The 17,177-nt window shown below is 38.4% G+C and overlaps 1 protein-coding gene across 2 annotated transcripts in view; it reads left to right on the top strand.

Annotated features, from left to right (window-relative positions):
• Nucleotides 1-8,042, top strand: part of LOC140506523 (protein mono-ADP-ribosyltransferase PARP14-like) — a 94,468-nt gene extending 86,426 nt beyond the window's left edge. For both annotated transcript variants that reach the window (XM_072613797.1, XM_072613796.1), the window contains exon 17: nucleotides 1,898-8,042. In XM_072613797.1, coding sequence (XP_072469898.1) covers nucleotides 1,898-2,187 — 290 coding nt within the window. In that variant the 3' untranslated portion in view covers nucleotides 2,188-8,042. The remainder of the gene's footprint in view (nucleotides 1-1,897) is intronic.
• The last annotated feature ends 9,135 nt before the right edge of the window (nucleotides 8,043-17,177 follow it).

Raw genomic sequence — 17,177 nt, 5'->3', positions numbered from 1 at the left:
GACACATAATGTGTATAAAGAGAGACATATGGTGGGGATAAAAAGCATGTGTCACCTGGTCATCAAGGAGGAGGATATGAACAAGAGTTGAAAAGAATGAGGATTGGATCGGTTGTGATCTGCATGACAGAGAGGAGTGATCAGAGACTTAGAGATTTAGGGCTAGAAGGGATCTTCAAATTGGTCTGATCCCCTCATTTTACCTTTGAAAAAATAGGAGCACAAAGAAGTTCAGGAGCCTTCTGAGTATCATAGATGGAAAATTTTTTCATCAGGATTTGAAACCAGGTATATTTTCACTCCATATCCCTTGCTCTGATCCACTATACCATCCCATATATCCAAAATATCATCAAACCTAGAAAGTATGAACAATTGTTAGGTTGTAACTTAAATACACAATAATATGAACCCAAAGGGGATTTAATTGCAGCGGTAAATTAAGGGACTTCTGTGAGGTATATTTTTCTGTTTGTGTCCATTTCACAGGAATTGTCAATTCTCTTTGAATTATGTGAATAACTATTTGGAAAGCTGAATTAATAAAAATTGATCAATATGTTTTATTTAATTGTGATGCAACAAATACCCTGAAACAAAGCTTACATTCACCAGCATAGTCTATTTCTAAACCCGCAACAGAATGGAAGGCTGTGTCCTTTCATTTTGACAGTATGATACTGCCCCACATATCTAATCTGTTGCCAAGTCATGTTTCTGCTTTCACAACATCTCTCATCTGTATTCCCCTCTCTTCACTCACACAGCCAACACCCTGAGTCAGGCCTTCATCACATCACTCCTGGAGAGTTGTAATAGCTTTCTCATCTACCTTCCTCAAGTTTCTATCCACTTCAGTCTATCCTCCTCTCAGCCATCAAAGTGATTTACATAAAACTCAGGGCCAACAATGCCACTCCTATGTTCAGTGAATATCAGTGCCTCCCTATTTTCTCCAGAATTGAATATGAAATGTTTGGGTCCATTTAAAGTCCTTTACAATCTAGCTTTTCTCTGTCTTTGCAGTCTTTTCATAGTTTATACCCTTACCAGTCCAGCTCCACTGTCTTCCTTGCTGTTCCTCACACACTGTACTCTATTTCCCAGTTCTGAGTCTTTGCACTAACTATCCCCCATGCCTCAAATGCTCTCACTCCTTACCTCTGCCAACTGGCTTCACAAACCTACTTCAAGGGCCAGCTAAATAACACATTCTGCAGGAAGTCTTCCCTACCACTGTGGTCTCCCCTCTGAGAATCCCTTCCATTGATTTCTTATATATCTTGTACATCACTGTTGGCATGTCATCTTCTTTATCAGAATGTGAGTTCCTGAAAGACAGGTACCATGTTTCTGCCTCTCTCTTTATACCTACACTTAACACCATGTCTGGCATATAATAAGTGCTTAATAAATGCTTGTCAACTGCCAAGCTGATTGATCATTGACCTTGGAGTTGACTAGGTATTTCTTGCTTCATTATATTGACTTTGCTTACTTAGTTGTAGTCATTGTCTATATAAAAGGTTTTGCTTGTAATAAAGTGACTCCTAGACAGATTATAAAGTAGTATTAGCTTAATGAAGGAGATTCTGAATTCAACTTAACAAACATTTATTAGAGAAGTGATTTTTGTAAATTCTTAGAGCAGGGGAATGCAATGATTAAATAAGGCAAAGCTCACACTTTAAGGAATTTAGTAAGGAAAGATGTTACATAAAAATATGAATGTGGATTGAAATGGAAGATTAAATGTGATGACTGTGAAGAGAACATCCCCACAAAATGAAATAAGATTTTATTCCTTTGGTCATATGTCCAGACATCATCATAATTGGTATAAAAGTACGCATTCCATAATCTTAATTTTGTTAAAATGTTTTCTTCTTTTTCACAGCTGCCGTGTGGGGAAAAGGAACTTATTTTGCTATCAATGCCTCATATTCAGCTGATGATATGTACTCCAAGCCAGATATCAATGGGAAGAAGCATATGTATTATGTGCGAGTACTTACTGGTGAATACACTCTTGGAAATCAATCATACGTTGTCCCTCCAAAAAAGACAGCTCAAGATGCTTCTGTTCAATATGACAGTGTCACTGATCATGTGACAAATCCAAGCTTATTTGTCATATTTTATGATAATCATGCTTATCCTGAATACCTCATTACTTTCAGAAAATAACATTTTGGTTTCTCATCCAAGACGTATTGTATAGACACTTATTTGAATCATGTTTTAGGATTCAGTAAAGTTTTTTTAGGTTACAGTGGTTTTTTGTGTTGCCACAATTAGTATTTTTTTGCATTATACTCAGTGAGATTTTTAATTTCTGCTTCTTGTATTCATTCTCCAATTGATAAATGATCAAAGGAAATGAACTTACAGTTTTCAGATGAAGAACAGCTATTTATAGTTATATGAAAAAAATGCTCAAAAGCACAATTGATTAGAAAAATACAAATTAAAACAACTCTGTCTTAAAATCTCACACCTATCAGTTTGGCTAATAAGACAGAAAAGGAAAATGATAAATTTTCAAATGGATGTGGGAAAATTGGGACAATAATGCACTCTTGATTTAGTTGTGAACTGATTCACCTGTTCCGTAGAGCCATCTGGAACTGTACCAAAGGACTATAAAACTGTGTATACCATTTGCTCCAGGAATACCAATACAAGTTTGTATCCCCAAAACAATTTTTAGAAGGGGGAAAGGACATATTTGTACAAAAATATTTATGTCAACTCTTAATGTGGTGGTAAAGAAATGGGAATTGAGGGGAAGCCCAGCAACAGGAGAATGACTAAATAAGTTATGGTACATCATTTTAATGGAGCATTTATGTGATATAAGAAATGATGAACAGACTGGTGTTAGAAAAACCTGGAGAAACTTACATGAACTCATGCAAAGTGAAGTGAACAGAAGCAGGAGAATATTGTACACCGTGACAGAAATATTGCAAAATGAACAATTGTGAATGATGTAGCTCTTCTCAGCAATATAATGACTCAAGACAATTCCACATGACTCATGATGACAAACATCCAGAGAAAGATTGGATGGAGTCTGAATACAGATTAAAGCATGCCATTTTCACTTTATTTATTTCATATTTTTTTCTCTATTCCTTATATATAATAACATGACTAATATGGTTAAAAACTAGTGTCTGTGATAAAGGCCTCACATCTAAAATATACAGATAACTGAGTCAAATTTACAAGAATACAAGTCATTCCCCAGTTAACAAATAGTCAAAGATATAACAGGCAGTTTTCAGAGGAACAAATTAAAGCTATTTGTAGTCATATGAAAAAATGCCCTAAATCACTCTTGATTAGAGAGATGTTAATGAAAAGAACTCTGAGGTATCACATCATACCTATCACATTACCTAACATGACAAAACAGGAAAATGGTAATTGTTGAAGAACATGTGACAGAGTTGGAACACTAATTTATTGTTGGTGGAAACGTGAGCTGATCCAAACATTCTTGAGAACAATTCAGAACTATGCCCAAAGGGCTATAAATATGTGCATACCCTTTGACCCTGAAGTAACACTTCTAGGGCTGTATCCCAAAGGGATCATAAAAATGGGGAAAGGATCCACATGTATAGATATATTTATAGCAGCTCTTTTTGTAGTGGCAAGGAATAAGAAATTGAGGAAATGCCCATCAATTGGAGAATGCCTGAATAAGTTGTAGTATATGAATGGAATGGAATGCTACTGCGATATAAGAAATGACAAACAGTCAGACTTCAGAGAATCCTGAAAAGACTTACATGAACTGAAGTAAACAGAATCAGGAGGACATTATACACAGTGACAGGCACAGTGTGTGAAGATTGTTTTTGATAGACAGCCCTTCACAGCAATGCAAGGACTGAAAATATTTCCAAAGGACTCAAGCAAAATGCCATCCACATCCAGAGAAAGAACTATGAAGTTGGAATGCAAAATAAAGCAGACCATATTTTCTTGTGTAACACAAAACCAAATACAAGAAAACAAAGAGTTGGGCACAACTGAATAAGGACTGAAAAACAAATGTTGCTTACCAGATTTGCAGATGACACAAAAGTAGCAGAAATATATATATATAACACAGTGAATAAAAAAGTGAGACTCTAAAAAAGGAATCTTGACAGGCTAGGGTAGGAGGTTTTAATATTTTCTGTGTCATAGAGTCCTCTGGCAATCTGATAAGACCTATGAACCTCTTCTCAAAATCATGTATTTAAATGTGCAAAATTAAATATATGGAATTACAAATGAAACAACAAAAAAAGAATGCTTGAAAGTCCTCTATTTCATTGAATTACCATTTTCTTCCATGAAGTATTATATTCAGGGAACATGATTCTTGATTTTAATCCTAGCTCCTTTGACCTCTGGAATATCTTATTCCATATCCTGTGATCCCTCAGTGTAAAAACTGCTAGGTTGTGTGTTATCCTGATTATATTTCCACAGTGCTCAAATTGTTTCTTTCTGCCCACTTGCAATGTTTTCTCCTTGACCTGGTTGCTCTGGACTTTGGCTACAATATTCCTGGGAGTTTTCCTTTTGGGATCACATTGAGGAGGTGATCAGTGGACTCTTTCAATATTTATTTTGCCCTCTGATTCTAGAATATCAGAGCAGTTTTCCTTGATAATTTCTTGAAAGATAATATCTAGGCTCTTTTTTTGATCATGGCTTTCAGGTAGTCCAATAATTTTAAAATTGTCTCTCATGGATCTATTATCCAGGTCAGTTGTTTTTCCAATGAGATATTTCACATTGTCATACTCACATTTTTTATTCCTTTGGTTTTGTTTTATAATTTCTTGAGTTTTCATAAGGTTATTAACTTCTATCTGCTCCATTCTAATCTTTAAAGAATTATTTTCTTCAATGAGTTCTTGCACATCCTTTTCCATCTGACCAATTCTGCTTTGTAGGATATTTTTCTCCTCCATGACTTTTTGAATATCTTTTATTATTTGGGTTAATCTCTTTTTTAAGGTGTCATTTTCATCAGCATTTTTTTTGGATCTCCTTTAGCAAGCAGTTGACTCATTTTTCATGATTTTCTTGTATAACCCTCATTTCCCTTCCCAGTTTTTGTTTTACTTCTCATACTTGATTTCCAAAATTCTTTTTGAGTTTCTCTTCCATGACTTGTGAGCAATTCATATTTTGTTGGAGACTTTGACTTTGTTGTCTTCTGTTCACATGTTTTGGTCTTCCTTATGACCAAAGTAAGATTCTATAGTCTGAGTCTTTTCCTGGTTTTTGCTTATTTCTCCAGCCATTTACTGGAATTCTGAGGTCTTTGTCAAGGCACTTCTCTCCTGCAAGTGGGGGTGGGAGTGTACTGTCCCAGACCACAATGTGTGGACCTAGAACTCTAGAAATAGTGACTAGAGCTGTCTCTGCTGCTGCTGTGGCATTTTGTAGGTTCCTCCAGCCCTCCCCTCTCTGTCACCCTGCGTATGGGACCAGACCACTCTATTCTCTCTCTCACACATCCCACAGGCTTTTACACTGAGCTTTCAATTTGTCCTCAGCATTTTGGGGTCATGAAATCTGGAAACCACCACAAATTTGAGAGATTCAGTCCCCCAGGACCTGCTCAGGTTGGCCCACATGGGACTGTGCTCTGCTCCTAGTGTGGTGTGATACACACTTCCACATGACCATCCTGGCTGTCTTGGGCTGGAGATTTGCTTTAGTCCATTCTTCTTTGGGTTCTTCAGCTCCATAATTTGTTTAGAGTCATTTTTTACAGGTATTTGCCCGGGTTGAGGGGAAAGCTCTAGAAAGTCCATGCTGTTACTTCACCATCTTGGCTCTGCCCCCAAGAGAAGTTCTTCTTAAGGTGGTGGGATTGCTCCTCTTGAATGCCTAGAACAATGAAAAATTTTGACTGTCCGGAGAAACAAAACTCAGCATCCCAGGCAAAATGAATGAATCACAGCCTCTTAGATCAGGAAGGAGACACAGAATTCATCTAGATCTGATATGGAAATCTCTTCTGTAGTATCCCCAATTCATGGACAGCCAGACACTTGTGAGGATATCACTAAAAATAATACATAGCATCTATATAGCACTTTAAGGTTGGCAAAGCACTTTAAAGATTTTATCTCATTTGATAATCACAACTCTGGGAGGTAGGTGCTATTTCCCCATTTTATAGAGGAGTAAATTGAGGCTCAAAGAAATTAGGTGACTTGCCAAAGCACACATAGCCAATAAATGCTCAAAGCAGGATTTCAAATCAGATCTTTCTGAATCAAGGTCCAGTATGTTTTGCATCACACAACCATGCTGTCTTACAATTACTTCACAATGTCATCTCCAATAGTGGAACAATGATCAGAGCTCTTTCCTAATAATGAACCTAAATCTACTGCTCTTCCACATTAGTGCTAGCTCTATTTCCAGCTTTGTAAATGATTGAAGAACACTACCATTGACCTTGTCATGCCTGCTTATGACAGTGTGTAGACACAACTAAAATATAAACCTATAAGCTTTAGAGACGGGATTAATCTACATTTGGCAGAAGGAGTCCCTCACTAGTGGCTCCACCTACAATTTAAATCATAGATTGAGTCAAAAATAAATAACAAATGTATATATATATGTGTGTGTGTGTGTGTGTGTGTGTGTGTGTGTGTGTGTGTGTGTGTATGAAATATAAAGTTTATACTATTTCACAATAAGCCACTATACAACTTTGCAACTGACTCTGAGTTCACTTAGGACAAAAGAGCATTCTTCATTTTCCTAGCTAACTTCTGTTAGGATTCAGAGGCAATATAAGCAGTTTGAGTGTAACCCACCACCCTCATTTGGGTATGTCTAGGAGTGTACTGGTAAATTTTTAATAGCTTTTCATGATTATTCAGTTTTAAGTTTAATTTTTATTCTCAACATTTTCTCCATCACTTTCTTAAGTTTAGAAAATCAACAAAACAATAAACAAAGTAAGTCCTGATTTCTAATATTTGCCAATTTCTAAGGGATAAATTCTTCACACTGAAAAATTAACAACCAGCTTTCCTAAGTTGCTTCAAGCAAGTTCTAGCATATCTCTAGTATATTCCTCCAATCTTCTCAGCCCAGAAGTCATGTCACTATAAAGTGTGCAAAGAGAAAAGATTCCACCAAATCTTTTAAATGTAAGAGTTCATTTTCAGGTTGATTTAGAGAATAACAGTGGAGGGGGTGGAGTTGGGGGAAAGGTTAGCAGGTCCAGATCTCAAACTATACTACAGAACTGTAATCATGAAAAACAATTTGGCACTAGATAAGAAACAGAGAGTTTGATTAGTGGACCATATTAGCTACATAATATACAGAAGAAAATGAGTGCAATTGCCTGGGATTGATAAACCCAAAGATGCAGTTAATGAAACAAGAATTCATTATTTAAGAAAACTGGAAAGTAGACTTGTGGCAACTGGGTATGGTGAAACTTCTGAAGGATTCAGGGAATATAAAATCTTCCTTGGTCATTTATAGGCCTATGTAACCACATGAAATTGCTTTTTTCCTTGGAACAGGGGTTCTGTTCCTAGGTCTAAAAGTACAAAATTATTTCAATCATGGATATCTTGCAGCTTTGAACTCCAGCCCAGTTCACATCTGTGACACATTTCATGCTGAGTCTCATAGGCTTTCACACCTTTTGGCACTGAGCCAAATAAGCACTAGGTTGTGATGCCTTCTGGCTCTGAGCCTATTAGTTGAAAAGTATATATACTAGGAGGTTGGCATGTTACTTTGGCGCTCACTCATGGGAAGAACGTTTCTTTCTGATTTTGCCAGACTAGACTTTGAATAGGCATTGTTAAGGGTCTCCCTGGCTTTGTGAATCCAGATGTTGTTGTTTCCTGTTCTGGTTATTATGTATATACCTATTACTTTGTTTAGACAATTGGAGCCCTGTCTATTGGATTCTTTCTTGGATCTTCACTTCTTCCTACTTACGTATCTTTCTCAGTGTTTAATCAAAGTAGTTTACTAATCCCTTTGACACTGTCTTTCCTTTGGAAAAGCAGATCAAAACCTGTGTTAGCAGTCCTCCTATGTGCTGGTGTTATTGGTCTAACATCTGCCCAGCAGCTGCTAGTAGCATTCCTTCTACCACTTCTTGTGGGGACTGGAAGCTCAATTCCGTGTGGACAGTCTCGGGCAGGTAAAAGTGGGACTTCTAAATCTTAGAGTCTTACGAGGCCCTCCATGAACAGCGGGGGTTCGAGAAGGTCAGACTGAGCTAGCTCGGCTAGCTCGGGTATTTCCGCCTCTCCCCCGGAGATACCTGATGGGTGGAGTCTCCCTGCCCTCGAGGTCGTCCCGGATTGGAGCACACCTAGTTACCTAACAGCATGGTATTGAGATGCAAACTGTGTGGCTGAAGATTAAGTAGGATTAAGGAAGCCAGAAAGCTCTCTCTTAGCACGTGTGGGGCCAAGAGGACAGTAGGGCTCCGCTTCTTTTCTTTCCTCTCTCCCCTCCCCCTCTCTCCCCACTTGTACTTCTACTTCCAATCCCTTAAGATCTAGCCTCCTTAGGAAATCTCCCCCTCTTCCTCCTAAGGAAGACCTCCCTGCATTTGTAACCGAAACCCTGTAATAAAGCTCAACCCCTGTTTGACTCTGGAACGTCCTTTCTCTCATACGTTTATCTGGCGTGGCCAGCCGAAGACCTCGGGAGGTGAGGTAAGAAAGACTCGGGTAGCCCAATACAGGCCTCTAGGCTTGGCAACTTCTCAAATCACATTGCAAGATAAACTCGTAATGGTTATACAATTTAGATATAAAGAATGACATCAGAAGAAAATTAGTGGAACATGAAAGAAATGATGTGTTAAATCTATGGATAGGTGAAGAGTTAAAGACCAGTTGAGATAAAGAGGTTCATAGAAGGTAAAAATGGATCATTTTGATTACAATAAAGTAAAAAGATTTTGTACAGGCAAAACTAAATTAGCCAAAATTACAAGACAAGCAAGAAACAGGGAAAGTCTTTGCAGAAAGTTTCTCTCATAAAGGTCTCGTTTCTAAAAGTTATGGAGAATTGAGTAAAATTACAAGAAAAAGACTCAGTTCCCCAATTGATAAGTGGTCAAAGAATAAGAATAGACAGTTTTCAGAGGAAGAAATCCAATGTCAATATCCATATTTAAAATGGTCTAAATCACTAATAATTAGAGGAATTAAAACAATTTTGAAATATCACCTCACATCTATCAGATGAACTAACATGACAGAAAAGGAAAATGATAAATGTTAGAGGGAAAGTCAACCAGTAAGTACACTAATGCACTTTTGATATAGTTGTGAACTGGGCTAACCATTCTAGAGAACAATTTGAAACTATACTTGCAGGCTATTAAAAATTCGCATACTCTTTGACCCAGCATGCCATTACTAAGTCTGGATCTCAAAGAGAATAGCAACAACAATGAAGGCAAAAGTGTAGAGTATGTGCTTCTGTATGAATGTATGCCTGTGTATATAAATATATGTATATGTATCTGTATATGTAAATATATGTCTGTGTATAATATATATACATAAAATATACAGAAACATATATATATATACACGTGTGTGTGTGTGTATATATATATTTGTGGTGGCAAAAAATTTGAAATTGATGACCTGCCCATCAATTGGACAATGTCTAAACATGTTATGGTATAAAAATGTGCTAGGATACTATTGTGCTCTAGGACAAGATAAAGCGGATGGTTTCAGAAAAACCTGGGGAGGTTAGCAACATAAAATGAACAGAATCAACACAAAAATTAATATAGTAGCAGTATTTTAAAGATAACCAATTTTGAAAGATTTTGTAAACTCTGCTTAATGCAATAATCAATCACAATTTCAAATGACTCAAAATGAAACATACTATCCACTTCCAGAGAGAGAGCTGATGAACTCAGAACACAAACTGAAACATATTTTCCTCTCTTTCAACCTTTCTTCCTTTGACATGGCTAATGCAAGAATATATCTTATATGAATATGCATATTTGTAATAGTTTCTTATTTTTCTTGTCTTCTCAAGGAGTTGGGGATCAGAAAGAAGAGATAATTCAGAACTAAAAGCAAAATTGAAAAAAATAGAGAAAATGAGATGCCATGGACAATCTTTAAGGACAGTGTAAGCGAGGGAGAGTGTACTCATTACTAGACTACCCAGGGAGGTAGCAACACTAATGTGTCTCTGAAATTGGTCCCACTGGCTTGAAATTGTAAAGATTTACTTCACTTCCATCAAGCACACATGCCCTTAGATCCTAGAAGATAGAGATAGATAGGATGTTAGAGATCATCTCTTCTAACCTCCCTACAAATATGGAAACATTTCTGGGCTATTTACAGTAATCCCTTTGTCAGTTATGTTTGTTTTTATAAGGAAAGATGTCCTCAGGACTGACTGAAGGGGTAGGGATTAAACTCAGAATTTCTTTAGTATAGGTAATCCCTAAATGAGGAAACCCTCCACCATGCAGATAGGCACTTTCTCAATAGTTTATGGTCCTCAAGAGTTACCTAGAGCAATGATTTATCTAGGGCCACAAATCCAGCAACTTAGTAAGATAAGACTTAAAACCAGGTCTTCGTGGTTCTGAGATGGATCAAAATCCACTATGAGACATTTTTTTAATGTACTATGTAGTTCTTGAAAAATTTCAAATATTTTGTATTTTGACTTCACATTTCCTTGGTACTTTGAGGAATATGAGACCATTCATCAGAACCAGGAAACTAATACAATGTGAGAAGGGCACTAATATTTCAAGGAAAGGTATAATTTTTCTATACTCACACACACACATATATACTCATATACATATATGTAAACAACAATCATCTCAAAAAAGTAAAAGTTCAAATGAAGATAAGAGAAATATAGATTTAGATCTTAATGGGACTTGAAAAGGGCCTATTTCCTTTATTTTACATTTAAGTGAGACTTGCCTAGGGTAATATTTACCTGACACTGGCAGACCTAGGATAGAATTTGAGACTGTGAAATATTTGCTTTTATCCTGAAGGATTTGAAACAGGCTAAAAGCACTGCCACCTAGTGCTTTCAACCAGCTCCTTCTTTTGCCCACTGTACTGCACTTTTAATCTTTAGCCAGGGCTCTATACTCAGTATCATCTTCAAAAAACTGGATTCATTTCACTTCTGAAGAGAAAGGTTATGGGAATTCTTTATTCTGTTGGCTCAACAGAAGGTAATTGATGCCCACACAGACCTATGCAGAGCCACAATTAAGATGATTCAGGGTTACAGAGATTTTGTCTCAGATACTTCCAGAAAGTCTAGATTTCAAGGAAACAATTGTACCTTTTTTTCATGTAAAACAATAGAGAACACAAATACACCACACTCCCTTCCTCACTAGTCTCCCCAAATTAGCTCAGATTCAAGTTAATTTGAGGATCAGAATCCTCTCCAAACCATAGCTTTAAGGTTGGAGTAATGCAACTTTTACTAATCACTTGGTTCAAAGCAAAGATGTTTAATAAAAGAGAAGGAAGGAAATGGAGGGAATGGAATCAGCAACTCTATAGCACCTGCTATGTACCACATACAATGCAAAGTACTTTAAAAACATCTTATTTTACCCTTATAACAACCCTGGGAGGTAGGCACTATTATGATTCTCATTTTATTTAACACAGATTAAGTGATTTTCCCAGAGTCACCCAGACAGTAAATGTCTGACACTGGATTTAACTGTATGCACTCTGCCACCTAGCTGCCTCTAATAAAATAGTAAAGTAATACGAGTAATGGCAAAACAGCCTTTCCATAAACCTGTAACTCTCTCTTCCATCAATATTCACATACCAACTGGCAGAATGGATAGGCATAGGGATCATGTGTGAACCACAGCTATGTAAGATAAATTATATAGCATATGACCCTAACACCAGCATGGAGGAACATACTTGAAAGGAACATAAGAGACTCAGGAACACACTGGAGGTAGAACTTGATCTTCCAGTTCAACAGAATTTCTAATATCTTTTGGTTCTTCCACCTATTTACTGTCTGCTGAACATGTTCCCCACTCTTCTCAGTTGCTTGTATTCTCAGTTGCACTCAGGCAATTGGGATTAAGTGACTTGCCCAGGGTCAGACAGCTACTAAGTGTCTAAGGCTGGATTTGAACTCAGTTCTTGATGCCAGAGCAGGTGATCTATCCACTGTGCTACCTAGCTGCTCACTTTAAGGTATGGAATTTTAAGGTATACTAAACACTTTACATACATTGCTCATGACACAGAAACCCTACGAGTTAAGAATTATAGATAGGAAACTTTGTAAGTGAAGAGACTGAGAGTCATTTGACACACTGAAGCTCATACAGCTAGTAAGTGTCAGTGACAAGGTTTGGGCCCACATCTCAGAATCCCAGGTTCAGAGCTCTTATCTATCAAGATAAACAGCCTGTCTTACATGAGCATACTTTATATTATGGAAAAAATTCTCAAAATTGAACTTCATATCAGCTCCAGCTGTAAAGTATCCGTTTTTTAAAAAAACAACAAGAGTTTTCCAAAGAAATATTTTTCCAAGTGTCTCAATTGCTGTTTGAAAAAAATAATCAAGAACTAAACCCCAGCTCAGCTCAGGGATGGCCCCCAAAGGAACTGATTTCTTCCATCTTGTTAATGATCTCAAGTTATATTTTTAATTTAATGTCAAATTACATGAAAAACAAGGAAGATTTCCTGTCAAAGGACCCACCCAGTAACTACCATATTTACCCATTTTCTCTTCTCTGGTGACATTGCTTTCTGCCATTCCATGTACTAGAAACCAACAGAAAGTGTCTGTGTCAATAACAAAACAAAGATCAGAATTAGAACAAGTAATGTGCTCCCAGTGGGAGCAAGACAATTCAGATCAATCAAGAGTCTCAGATCTATTTTAGGAAAAACTCTCCAAAGTCTCTAGTGTAGCAATGTGGGGTTATGAACATCATCAAGAGTGCTGGCTCCTCTACATGCTGACTTCATCCCAGAGTCTTTCTCTTTCTTCAGAGACCTGAATCAAGTCTAGGACCCCTTGTCTCCTCTCTTGAAGCTGGAAGACAGAAGACAGGATCTACTTTCTCCCCTAAGTTCTTGCCAACTCTGCCCCTCACAAAACATGGAACATTAAATAATCCCCATCAATGAAGAGAGTCATGCAAAAGGGCTTGGAGGATGGATTTCTAATCAAAATAAAATTTTGATATTTTTGTATACTACCAGAATGTCTTACTGCATTCTTTTCCTTCCCTCCAAGAAAGCAATATCATATAACAAATAATGGTTTTAAAGAGAAAAAGAGAAGATGAGAAAAAATTCAGCAAAAGCCAATGCTATATAAACATCTGAAAGTAATATATCATGTCTGTGGACTCTTAATCTCTGAAAAGAAGTGAGATGAGAAGGGAGGGTTTACATATTTTTCTCTGAGGATATTCTTGTTCTTTGTAATGCTGGATATTCATTTTCAATTGTTGTGAGGTTGTTATTCAATTTAAATCTATACTTTACTTTGTTGTAGTCATAGGGGCAGCTAGGTGACAGAAAGGATAAGGTGCCAAGCCTGGAATCAGGAAGACTTATCTTCCTGAGTTTAAGTCTGAATCACACATATATTAATTGTGTGATACTGGGAAAGTCACTTAGCCTTGTTTGCCTCAGTTTTTTCATCTGTAAAATGAACTAGAGAAGGAAATGGCAAACCAATCTAGTGTCTTTGCCAAGAAAACCCTAAATAGGGTCACAGAGAGTGGGAAAAGTTTAAAAAATGATTGAATTGAATTTGATCATTTCAGAGAAGTGATTGATCCCCTCTCTCTGAGATTATTTCTCCATCACAGAGTTTTGTCTGGAAAGACAAAGATGCTATTGTATTATGTGAGTCATTACAATACATTACAATTACATTACAATACAATACAATACAATACAATACAATACAATACAATTACATTACAATACATTACAATACCAAAGAAAGTTACTCACATTTCAAATTTTGTTTGTTTTACATAACTGAAGTGATTTTTAGTGTTTAATAAGTCCTAAATATTGATTTCAATGGTTTATATAGATTCTAGTAATTAAAAAGTGTAATGGCAAATTGAAGGATGGAATCCAGATGTCCCTACAGAATGTGGTTCCTATTTTTCATATTCAGAAGAAGACAGCTGGACTGCAAATTAACCAATCTGAGTGCTCTACAAAAAAATTCCTGGGGGGCGGAGCCAAGATGGCGGAGTAGAAAGACACACATACACATAGCTCCGAACCCACAACTCACAGAACAGCTAGAGGGGACCAACTCACTGTGAATTCTGCACCCAGAGGCCACGGAATATTGGAGCGAGGGAGATTTCTGTTCCGGAGACACCTGCAAACCTCTCGCGGGGGGTCCTTCGTGCTACGGACTGGGCGCCAGGACTGGGAGCTGAGTGCAGCCCTGCAGCGGCTGCGACACCATGAGGAAAAGATCCGAGCGGGCTACGGGGACGGGACCTCCAGCGGCCACGCGGGTCCCTCCACCCACAGAGGGACCTGCAAACCTCTCGCAAAGGGTCCCTCGTGCTGCAGACGCGGAGCCCAGCCCAGACCTGCGGCGGCTGGGGCTCCGAGAGGTACAGATCCAAGCAGGCTTCGGGGACAGGATCTCCAGCGGCGGCACAAGCTCCCCCACTCACAGGTGACTAGGGTCGGTGAGAGAGTCTCTTTGGTGGGTCGAGAGGGGAGTGGGGTACCCCCATGGCTCAGGCCCCCCTGGGAGATAGAAGCTGAGAGGTGGCTGCAGACAGGGGCTTCCCAAGCGGGCGGGAGCCTGGATCCATTGTGGAAGGTCTGTGCATAAACCTCCTGAGTGAACAGAGCCTGAGAGGCGGCCCTGCCCCGACCTGACCATCTGAACTTAATTATCACACTGAATAGCAGCCCTGCCCCCGCCAAAAGCCCTAAGGTGGGAAGCAGCATTTGAATCTCAGTCACTAAATGCTGGCTGGGAGGACCAGGAGGCGAGGTGGGTGTGAGGAGAATATTCAGAGGTCAAGCCACTGGCTGGGGAGAATGCCCAGAAAAGGGAAAAGAAATAAAACTATTGAAGGGTACTTTCTCGGAGAAAAGACACTTCTTCCCTTCCTTTCTGATGAGGAAGAACAATGCTTACCATCAGGCAAAGACACAGAAATCAAGGATTCTGTGTCCCAGCCCACCCAATGGGCTCAGGCCATGGAAGAGTTCAAAAAGAATTTTGAAAATCAAGTTAGAGAGGTGGAGGAAAAACTAGGAAGAGAAATGAGAGGGATGAAAGAGAAGCATGAAAAGCAGATCAGCTCCCTGCTAAAGCAGAACCAAAAAAATGTTGAAGAAATTAACACCTTGAAAACTAGCCTAACTCAATTGGCAAAAGAGGTTCAAAAGGCCAATGAGGAGAGGAATGATTTCAAAAGCAGAATTAGCCAAATGGAAAAGGAGATTCAAAAGCTCACTGAAGAAAATAGATCTTTAAAAACTGGAATGGCACAGATGGATGCTAAGGACTTTATGAGAAAGACAGATATCACAGAACATAGCATGAAGATTTGAAAAATGGAAGATAATGTGAAATATCTTATTGGAAAAACAACTGACCTGGAAAATAGAATCAGGAGAGACAACGTAAAAATTCTGGGACTACCTGAAAACCATGATCAAAAGAAGAGCCTAGACATCATCTTCCATGAAATTATCAAGGAAAACTGCCCTGAGATTCTAGAACCAGAGGGCAAAATAAATATTCAAGGAATCCGCAGAACACCGCATGAAAGAGATCCAAAAAGAGAAACTCCTAGGAACACTGTGGCCAAATTCCAGAATTCCCAGGTGAAAGAGAAAATATTGCAAGCAGCTAGAAAGAAACAATTCAAGTATTGTGGAAATACAATCAGGATAACACAAGATCTAGCACCCTCTACATTAAGGGATCGAAGGGAATGGAATAGGATATTCCAGAAGTCAAAGGAACTAGGACTAAAACCAAGAATCACCTACCCAGCAAAACTGAGTATAATACTTCAGGAGAAAAAATGGTCTTTCAATGAAATAGAGGATTTTCAAATTTTCTTGATGAAAAGACCAGAGCTGAAAAGAAAATTTGACTTTCTAACACAAGAATGAAGAGAAGCATGAAAAGGTGAACAGCAAAGAGAAGTCATAAGGGACTTACTAAAGTTGAACTGTTTACATTCCTACATGGAAAGACAATATTTACAACTCTTGAAACATTTCAGTATCTGGGTACTGGGTGGGAGTACACACACACACACATGCACACAAGCACACATACATAGAGACAGAGTGCACAGAGGGAACTGAAGAGGATGGGACCATATCTCAAAAAAAAAAAAATGAAATCAAGCAGTGAGAGAGAAATATCGGGAGGAGAAAGGGAGAAGTTGAATGGGGCAAATTATCTCTCATAAAAGAGGCAAGCAAAAGACTTATTAGTGGAGGGATAAAGAGGGGAGGCAAGAGAAAAACATGAGGTCTACTCTCATCACATTCCACCAAAGGAAAGAATAAAATGCACACTCATTTTGATAGGAAAACCTATCTCATAATACAGGAGAGTGGGGGACAGGGGCACAAGCAGGGTGGGGGGGAGGATGGAAGGGAGGGCATGGGGAAGAGAATGCAGTCTGAGGTCGACACTCATGGGGAGGGAAAGGATCATAAGAGAATAGAAGTAATGGGGGACAGGATAGGATGTAGGGAAATATAGTTAGTCCTATACAATACAACTAGTATGGAAATCATTTGCAAAACTACACAGATTTGGCCTATATTGAATTGCTTGTCTTCCAAGCGGAAGGGGGGGAGAGGGAGGGAGCTAAAGATGTTGGAACTCAAAGTGTTAGGATCAAATGTAATGTTCTTACCACTGGGAAATAAGAAATACAGTTTAAGGGGTCAAGAAAGCTATCTGGCCCTACCGGACAAAAGAGAAGACGGAGACAAGGGCGGGGAGGGAGGATAGAGGGGAGAGCAGATTGGTCACAGGGGCAATTAGAATGCTTGGGTTTGGGGGGGGGAGGGGAGAAAAGGGGAGAAAATTTGTAACCCAAAACTTTG

This window comes from Notamacropus eugenii, chromosome 5 (genome assembly GCF_028372415.1).
Source record: "Notamacropus eugenii isolate mMacEug1 chromosome 5, mMacEug1.pri_v2, whole genome shotgun sequence".
In the NCBI taxonomy this organism is placed as follows: Eukaryota; Metazoa; Chordata; class Mammalia; order Diprotodontia; family Macropodidae; genus Notamacropus; species Notamacropus eugenii.
Note: the sequence above shows the minus strand (reverse complement) of the source record. Positions and strands in the feature narration are given on the sequence as shown.